The sequence below is a fragment of the Aptenodytes forsteri genome, unplaced genomic scaffold (genome assembly GCF_000699145.1).
Source record: "Aptenodytes forsteri isolate BGI_AS27 unplaced genomic scaffold, ASM69914v1 Scaffold296, whole genome shotgun sequence".
NCBI lineage: Eukaryota > Metazoa > Chordata > Aves > Sphenisciformes > Spheniscidae > Aptenodytes > Aptenodytes forsteri.
The window spans coordinates 1,825,389-1,835,196 of NW_008796181.1; the positions used below are offsets into that span (position 1 = coordinate 1,825,389).

Genomic DNA, 9,808 nt, shown 5'->3' on the forward strand with positions numbered 1-9,808 from the left:
CGCCCCCCCCTTTTCTTTTGAACAAACATTTCTGTCAACATTATGAATGGAAATAATGTTTAGTTCCTACACACCCCCTTGCTTTTTTCCCCACAAAAGATTCAGCAGCTAGGAAACACCTCTTTATTCTAGGTGGGATTATATAGGGCATCTCCTTTTTCTCTTCCTGTGAGGAAAGTTCTCATTCCTCCTGCATTGCTCCCTTCCCTAAAAGTAGTGCTCATTACACCAAATACAACATTAATAACATGGATTTCTCTCATTTTATTAAAATAGTGCTTCACAAAAGAGCACCAGTGATGCTAGACTCCATAAATAAAATAGAAACAACCTCCCAAACCCAAACAAGCAAGAAACAAAAACCTCACACGGTAAAAGAATTACTGATTATACTCAACACATGAACCAAACAATGGAAAAGCAGCTAGAAATACGGAGACTCGAAATATGTCAGAAGTTGCATGTCAAGAGTTTTTGTATTTCAGACGATCTCATTCTGTGTTTTGTAATATCACTATATTATGTTTCGGTTTGCCAACTACTACGGCAAACTGTTGGCAAGTCTACTATTTGCAAGAAGACAAAATAAAAGCCCTTTTTAGTCAAAGTAGAAACTCAAACCAGAACGCAAATACGCTTCAATTTGATTAACACAGTTTTACATGGAGCAACAAACTGGGATTACTCCTTCTCCCACACTTTATTATTAATGCAGCTAAGCACTTAGAATTAAGTTTTAGAGGCAGCAGCCTTTTCAATTAATATCATTAAACCTCTACCAAGTCACATGGTGTTCAACTTTAAAATAACGTAATTACAATTCTGTATCAAATTGCTCAAGACGGTAACACTCTTTCACATCTATTCTGGTTCCCCCTGTAAAAATGGGGTTTCAGACCTATGTATTTTTACTAGGCTTCTTTTCACTTAAAGTACAGTTTGCAAAATCATCTTGGGCTCAGCACTGAAGTGACGGTGCATCACTTCCAGCAGCAGACCCAGCAGAGTCTTTGTCTATCAGGATTTCTAGCACAGTGCTCCACTGCTGCCTGTACCTTTAGAAACAAGCATCAGCCCTCTGTGACAGCAGGATGATTCTGATGAAGGATAATGGAGAGACTTGACTTATCTATATGCATTCTTGGAGCCTTAAAAATAATCATCTGTATCCCTCTCTCCTCCAAAGTAAAAACTGCTCTCAGATCTCTGTCGAGGAACTTTGTTAATAATGACACATAAAGCCAAAAAAATACAGCTATCAATAAATTCCCTAAACAGTAGCGTACCAGCAGTTGTTAAACTTGAATTTGTTTGGTTTGGGTTTTTTTAAAAACATGTTTAAAATTTACAAAACTTACCACTCAAAATCACACTTTCTGTATCTTTTGCTGATTTTCATAAGACTTGTTTCTAGCACGTGGGATAGGAAGAGTAATAAATGGAATATAGGACACAATTAGAACCAGCCTTCCTTTCCCTTGCTCTGTTTTTCTACAGACAAATACCTGCTACAACTTCTTCACTTTCAACTTTAACAACTGGTAATTACCTACTTGTAGAAGCTGGAAAAGGCCATCCAAATTCACAACCACCAGCAGCTTATTACCAGGGGCAGAAAAACAACGGACAGAATAAAACAATTAAACATCCTTGTATTAACCTTTAATCTAGACTCCCTCCACAAACCATTAACAACATTTAAATTCAACACAAGTTGTGACCAGACACTCATGACACTCCCCAAAGCCTAGAGTCTCGAGTACAAAGCCTTCTCAGCATCGTTCACCATCTAGCAAGTAAGAAGCAAGAGACCAGCATATACAGCCAAAGCTCATCCTCCATCCACTTGAGAATTTCAGCCTTCTCTTTTATGGCTTTCACCACTGCAACCATATTCCTGTATGGTCTATATAAGATGTTGCTGCAGAAATGGCTCTTTCGAGGTCCTCTATTTGTTCTCCATCTGAACCTACACTAAGCACAGATTCTTGTCTTCATCTTTAAGGTCTTCACAACTCTACCTCCTTTACTTAGCAGCTATGAGAGTAATTCGGCAACTCCCTTAACTCAGCTGGCATTTCCATGGCATTGCCACCCTGACCATCAGCTGCTGCTGTTAGCGTGTCTGCACTTCCTTCCACTTTGCTCATTACACATATAGGGCCACCTAATTAAATTTATAAACCCGTATGTCTCAATGCATTTTTAAGGCTTATTTCTGTCAAACTGACAAACTTCCGCCAATTGGCCGTGGCTTCATCCTTCCTGGCAGGTTTCATCCTTCTACACATATTCAGTCCCTGGTTAAAAACAGGCAAATGGCTACAGACATGTGCCTGGCAAAGAGATGACAGGTTTTCACCATGGCCTTTATCTTGTGTGTTAGCTCATCTGCTTGTCTCTTTAGACTCATAACCTGCCAGAACAGAAATCACAAACTGTTACAACAGTACTCGGCCCAGTACAATGAGATCCCTCTGGTAACGGAAGCATTTGGGTACTATCATAACAAATATTTACAAAAGCAAGAACAGAGATTTATCTTGTTTCCTAAGCAGCAGTAGGAAGCATTAACATTTGGTTATCCCGTTATCCCTGCGGTATATAATCTGCTGTAGTTAGCTGAAGATACAGGTCAATAAGTAACACTGTATTTTGGCAGGTATTCTAAAAATAGCAGCTACCGCTTCAGAGCTTTTATTTTTGTTAGATACAGACTTGCAAAACCAGAAAAAGAGCCTCTACATAACTACATTAACAAAGGCATTCCCATTAGACTATTTAAAAGCAATAGGTTCAAAGAGCTTTAATTAATATAGGTTTAAACAATATAGGGTTTTTTTTCTTTTATATCTGCCCAAATGCACATCTCGTACTACAAAACTAAAAAAATATTTCTTGTCTACCAAAGTCCTGCATAATTAAATGCATTTCTGAGAGCAAAGCAATAGCCAAACAGCATCAACGCTATACTCTCATTACCTGTTTCCACAGTGTTTTCTGTTTCTGCTGCCTCCAAACCATCCATACTGTCTTCATCCTCCACTGCAGTTTTTCCTCTACTCCGAGGCCTGCAAAGATAAGGGAAAACTCTTTTTAAACTGAAAGCACTTTTAACATTTTCAAGTTTTAAATTTATCCAGGGTTTAAATAATTTCATTTTAAGGGATAAATGTCAGCATTAATTTGTGTAACATTTAAGCTAACCTGTGATTTGAGTCTTGTACAAATCAGAAGTTTCCTCTCCTTTTTTCCTGTTCTAGGTAATGTTCTCAACAACGTACACTTGAATCAGCAGTTGGCCCCTTAAGTTTTTTCTGATTATTCTTACAAGAAAAATACAATAACAAACTTCTACTGATCAAAAAATACATTATCTCAGCAAGATTTTAAGATATAAGCATCCTGTTTGCTCCACATAGGAGGTAACTATAGATAGATATGAGAGAACACAATCCAAAATCTGGCCAGTAGTTACATACACTATAAAATAGAGACCGATCCATCCAAAGCATCCTTGGAAGAAATTGCTATAGAATAATAATGACGCTAAAGCAATTAAATTGAAACACATATTATTTTCAGTGAAACAAGTATTTTGATACATAAAATAAAATGTTATGAGACATGACTAGATGCCATCAGATTAAAAAAGTCATCACGTGAGGACAGTACATCAAAACTAAAATACCTAGCAGATTTGTTTCAAAAGCATCCTTGGAAGAAATTGCTATAGAATAATAATGACGCTAAAGCAATTAAATTGAAACACATATTATTTTCAGTGAAACAAGTATTTTGATACATAAAATAAAATGTTATGAGACATGACTAGATGCCATCAGATTAAAAAAGTCATCACGTGAGGACAGTACATCAAAACTAAAATACCTAGCAGATTTGTTTCAATTTCAAGCAAGGTCTGACAGAAAGCAGACAGGTTTGCGCCACAGATTCCAGCCTTTTTTCCCTGCCTGGCTCTTCAACAACTAATGTGGTGGGCTGTTGAGAAGCCCGAGCATCCAGATTCCCAGCTGTTCAGCAGCCCATTTGAAAGGGAGCCAAGAGCTTGGCACCTCGCCTCCCAAATTTTCAGGCTACTTGGCAACCTGCCTGGCGTGCTGACGGAAAGCCTGGGAGACCCTGGGAGCTTCTGATTCCAAGTACACAAATTTTGAGCGGTTTGGGGCATCTCGGCGGTTCCAACATCCCAGAGATCCCAGGCAACCATTCACCCAACCAACATGCCTTGAATCGGGATGCCACGCAGGCCAGCACACGGGCACCCTCCTTGTACCCCTGAACAGAAAACCACCCTGGTTCCTCCTTCACAGAGGACCCTGAAAGGTTTGGGTTTAGTTCTATGTTGGGGGGAAAAGGTGGGGGTTTTTTTGAAGTGATTAAATCGTTCCAAAACCAGCATTTCCTTTGTTTGTACAGTCTCTTGTAATACTTAAATCTATCCAAACTATTTCTGCAGGACTAGATCCGCTAAATCAGCTATGAAATAAACTCTATTGTGCAATGCCTTTGGCTCTCATGGATCAAAGAGTATAATATGCACAGAACTGGAACCATCTTTTGAGTCTACGCGTATCGCTCTCCTGCTAGAAGAGGAGTGACTGTCTTGGACTACCTAAGAAGATCCCTTCGAATTGTGTTGGGAACAGTATAAGAATTAAAATGAGGCTCAAACCAAAGCCTGAAACAAACCACTCAATTTACAAAGGAGTCGGGGGCGGGGAGAGGAAAGCGAGAAGAAATGAAGGACAGAGGACTTTTCTTGGCATCCCTATGAAATTTGTTCAGGACAATGCTGAAAAACGTGGGCGCAGTGGCAACCCTAGGGCTACAAGGTTATCTTTCCCCTTGCCTGCTTATCCGTAAGCAGTGACAGCATACATACAACACACAAAATAAGTAATAGCCTTCTTAGATGAGACAGAAGCCAGCATCCCCTTCAGTTATTTGCCACTCCGTAAGCTCCCAGTGTAGTTTCTTAAAGCCCATGTTTCACACGTATTTAAACCAGAATAAACTGCACAGCGACCAGAAGAAACTGTCTCACGCTCCTCCCTTCAGGCACCGTGTCAGCCCATCCACGCATACAGCGATCGGTGAGCTGCCTGGAAGGTGGACACGTGTTTTGGAAGTGGGAAGGACACGAACATTTCTCTCAGTAGCATCTGAGATCATCACACGGATTTATTCCCACCCGTAATGAAGAGTAGGGAGTAGAGCAAATGGAACATCATACTCATTGGATAGAATAGGCTCTTCCAGCAAGATTGAGATACAGCAAGAAGAAGGTAACACTCTTCCAACACTTAGAAAAACAATGCAGCTGGTAAGAAAACAAGAGCATTTAAGTATTGCATTTCTTGTAGTTCTTCACAACATCCCAGCACATCAGCCAGCACCAAATGAAAGGATGGGAATGCAGGTAGGTAAAATCACTTCCCTTGGTGCAGGAATGCTCAAAAGCTTTACAGAACACAACCAGCTAAGAACAGGGATTATTTCTAAATCCTATCCCAATTATTCTTCTACCAACTATCTGTCTGCAACACAAAGTTACAAGTTTGTACTAAACCAGGATTACTTTGAAATCATCACAAACATAAATGATGATTCTGCTTTCTTCACAAGTACCCCATTTGAGTATTCTCCAACACAACCCTGTAGGTGAAGGTCACTGGATAGTGGATGATGATGATTGTTTATGTTTATTTAATAATTTACATACGGCTTTAGATTTTCTATTAAAACTACATGTCATGTATTAAACACCGAAGTACCTCACAAAGCCTTTTTAAACATTTTGTTTAAACAAGAGCAGTATTCATTCCTTGAACTCCCTACCGTATTTTAGCAACCTATTTAACACTAAGGAAAATCAGAGGTTTCAATTAATTAAACATAATTGCTTCTTTCAGCAAAAGATATAACCACGTCTGGTGTTTTCTTGCCATTCCCCTCCCCCAAATATTCTAAAAAAACCCTTCATAATGCCAAGCAGGTTTTAAATAAAACTGAAGAAGTGGTGGAAAAAATACCGGATTATATCATTAACTTATTTTTGCTAGTTACATTCATTTCACAATCATTGAAGAGATTTTATAGTCTATACATTTATGTTTAACTTAGAGAAAAAAATAATTCAAGCCACAAAACAGTGAAATATACACTGTAGTGACAACTATAATTTAATGTTTCCACAGAAAACACCATTTGAGAAGGCCATATAGCATACCTAATCGTTGCAATCAACATTTGTAATAAGAATGGATTGTTTAGTGTTGTTTGCATTAAGTTTATACATTTTATTTAACAGTTTTATACATAAAGCTTTTGGCTGGTTTGCGTAACACTAGATTTTTCCACCGACAAACCCTGTAAATTTTTTGGTTTTTATTTACTTATTCCACTCCCCCTTAAGTAAAGTGGGAAAAGCAACCTGTGCTCTGTTCTCCTCCTGAGACTTGACTTTTTTTTCTGAAGTTCATCCTTCTGAAGGAGGATGCGAAACGGCTGCTTGGGCAAAACAGCAGCGGGGCCAGCTTTTGCTGCCTTAAAATAATTACGGAACAACAGCCCATGACTATTCCCCTTCGCTCACACAAAACCAGACAGTACTGAACCATAATTGCTATATTGAACATTATAACCTCAGTTCTACTCTAGATCTCGAAGCTCAGTCCCAAACTTTCTTACTAGGAGGAGTAACTACATCATGCTTTTACATATCATTGTGGAAACCCCATCAGCTCGTGACAGCAGAAGTACCGAACACAGATGAGCCACGTCTCCTACAGCTTACAAACCAAGAACAAAATGTACAGGCGGAGGCCTGACCGATACGGACTCTACAAGAAAACATCAATAAATATTAGTCAGTACAACAGGCAGTGGGCTTGGTACACAGGCTGAACTGCTGCCAAGGCTTCCACGATTGGCTTTCTCACTTGCCTTTTTCCTACAACGGAGTTCTGTTTAGAAGGAAAAAACAAAACCGCATCTATCTATGTTTAAAAGAACAGATCCACTGAGAGAAATATAACTTCTTTTAGTGTTTAAAGCACATTCAGCATTTCATGAAACAAAGTCAACAGAAGACAAAACTACACTTTTTATGTATATAGATAGGACTCCAGTTGAATATAATTACTGTCTACAATAATTTTACTCATATTTGCATAAAATGGAGTCATTTATCAAAATTCTTTGTGACCCACTCCTAAATTTGTTATCAATTAGCTTTCTTAGCTAATGCCTTTCATTAATCTCCATCTTTAAATACACCATAGTAAACAAAAATTTCGCAATTCTTCTCTGAGCAAGCAACTAATTAAATTTAGCCCACAAGAGCCCAGAAACAAACTTTTGCAGGGCTCAGCAGAGCATTAGGTACTCCCTCTGCACTGGGGGAAAGCCTTGCTGAGGCTGTCTCAAAGCCTTGCTGACTTTGCTAACACAGGAAGATCACCATGCACCTGAGTGGCTTCTGCCGAATTGCATGGAGAGCAGCACGGACACACAATGCTGGGGAAAAAAGGAAAAGTGTCTTATTCACCTGCCAGTAATCAGGTACTGCCCCTTTTAGTCTTTTTTTTTTTTTTTTAAATGCATGACATTTTTTGCGTGTTTGGGTTTGTTTTGTTTTTTTAAAGGTGACAGCAATAGCACCATAACCTGACGAATACAACATAGATCAAAAGTACATCTTGGATCTTACTCATTCTTTCCACAAGGTGATCAGTAATGAGGCCATGGGCCATCATCTCCTGGAACCACATGAAATAACTGACAAAGCTACAATCCTCAGATGCCTGCCACTGCCAGGCTGCTAGTTTATGATTACCCAGAAGTTATTGCCAGACACCAGTTTCTGCAAGTTCTCCGTAAGTTGCTACCAACAAAATCAGGTGACAATTTGTTCAGACCATCCATGGAAACTACCTTACTAATCCAACGCATTTTGTTTCAGGCTTACGAGAACGTGTACATATGAACCACGCCAGAGTTTCCCTCTCCTTCTCAAATGCCAAACCTCTGGATTGTTCAGGGGAGAAACTACCTTCCTTCCTACGCTTTGCAAGCTGCTGAGCACAATGATGGTACTAAATATATAAAACAGGGCCAATAACCTTGAAAAGCGGGGTAACATCTGGGATACAGTAACATCCTAAACCAGCACAGATGTCTTGTTAAATGAACATCTGTCCACAGCCTTACCCTGGAAGACGGTACAGGAACGATTTATAAAAAGGTTCAATTAGTGCTGCCATCAGCATGGCTAGTAACAAATTAATGTTCACACGACAGTTTCACAAGTCAAAGCTGTTACAGTCTTTTCAAGAATCTTTTTAACAGGTGTGCAGAAGCACATGCGCCCACTATTTCTGAACCGTAAGTTGTAAATACAGCTGTAAAAGTTTAACTGTGCTTAAGTATAAACCAGAGTACCTAAGGATCAGCTAGTGGCCCCATGCGAAGGGAACCACAGCAAGCAAGTAAGAATCAGTTCATGGAAATATCTACAAGGAGAGGGGTTTTTTTCCCCTCTCTGAACACTACTGTTCAATGTAGTCTTTATTACTTGTAAGAGTTGAGAAAATTCTACATCCAAGTCTGGATAAAATGAACAATATGGCTCTGGAAGCAAGGCAGATGCCAGCTAGCTAGAGTAATTTCAATAGCTCTAAACACTAACAAGCCTCAAATAGGGAACTCACTATCATACTGACTCCCGTTTCAAACTGTTTTGGTTTTAAAAGATTCTTAAGAGGACTTTTTAATTGAGCAGTCAGTAACAGGTGAAAATATTTTCTGCACTTGCCCTCCACAACATCTTCTTTCACGCATTATAAAACAAGAACTCAACATGTAGTTTCTTCCTATTTACTTCTTATATATATGTGTGTATATTAAAGGCAGAAGGACCCCAATGTATGGAAAAGATGTGCAGCAGAAACATCACAAGCGATGTAAAGATGAAAAAAAGCTGACATTTTAGTAATAGAGAGAAGTGAAAGACTGTAGGAAACCGTTTTTGTTTAAGATCAACAGAACCAGACTTACTACAATCTCATTACAGAACTTGCTCAACCTTCAGTTTCATTATTAAAAGATCTCAAAAACATACTCCATATTGCCTATTAGTCTCCTGGTACAATCAAAGAAAAGTGTGTATCTTAATACTTCTAATTTATAAAGCATAATAATCTTTTCATAAATTACTACATCAAAGAGAAGTGACCCAGCTTACATTTAAAACCAGAACATTGCAACTTCCCATCTTACATCTCCTTTAACCAGTAACAATCTAAAAGACATCATTCATTTACTCAGTATTATTCATTCACCCAGGCTCTAACATGTTCAGAGCTGAAACTTTTTTCACATCTGTATTTTATACAGTTACCACTGAGAGCACTGAACACCTGAAATAAAAAAAAAAAATCATAGCCTTTGAGATCAGGGATGTCTGAGAAAAAGCGTAAAAAGAACCTAGCCTCCGCTCCACAATTCTTATCTAAACTATTCCAGTACTCCCCTGTGAAAGGGAGATTTATCAAAGATTTCCTACGCTACTCAAAGAAATGCAAATTGGAGTCTTTTAAAGATTATTTGTACTGAATGTCTGTCCTGGTTTCGGCAGGGATAGAGTTAATTTCCTTCCTAGTAGCTGGTACAGTGCTGTGTTTTGGATTTAGGATGAGAACAAAGTTGATAACACACCGATGTTTTAGTTGTTGCTAGGTAATGCTTACACTAGCCAAGGACTTTTCAGCTTCCCATGCTCTAC

At 38.8% G+C, this 9,808-nt stretch overlaps 1 protein-coding gene across 1 annotated transcript in view; it reads right to left on the reverse strand.

Moving 5' to 3' along the window:
• KMT2C (lysine methyltransferase 2C) overlaps window positions 1–9,808 on the reverse strand; it is a 204,663-nt gene that overhangs the window by 151,320 nt on the left and 43,535 nt on the right. Inside the window, 1 exon segment of the mRNA XM_009287803.2 lies at window positions 2,983–3,071. Coding sequence (XP_009286078.1) covers window positions 2,983–3,028 — 46 coding nt within the window. The 5' untranslated portion in view covers window positions 3,029–3,071.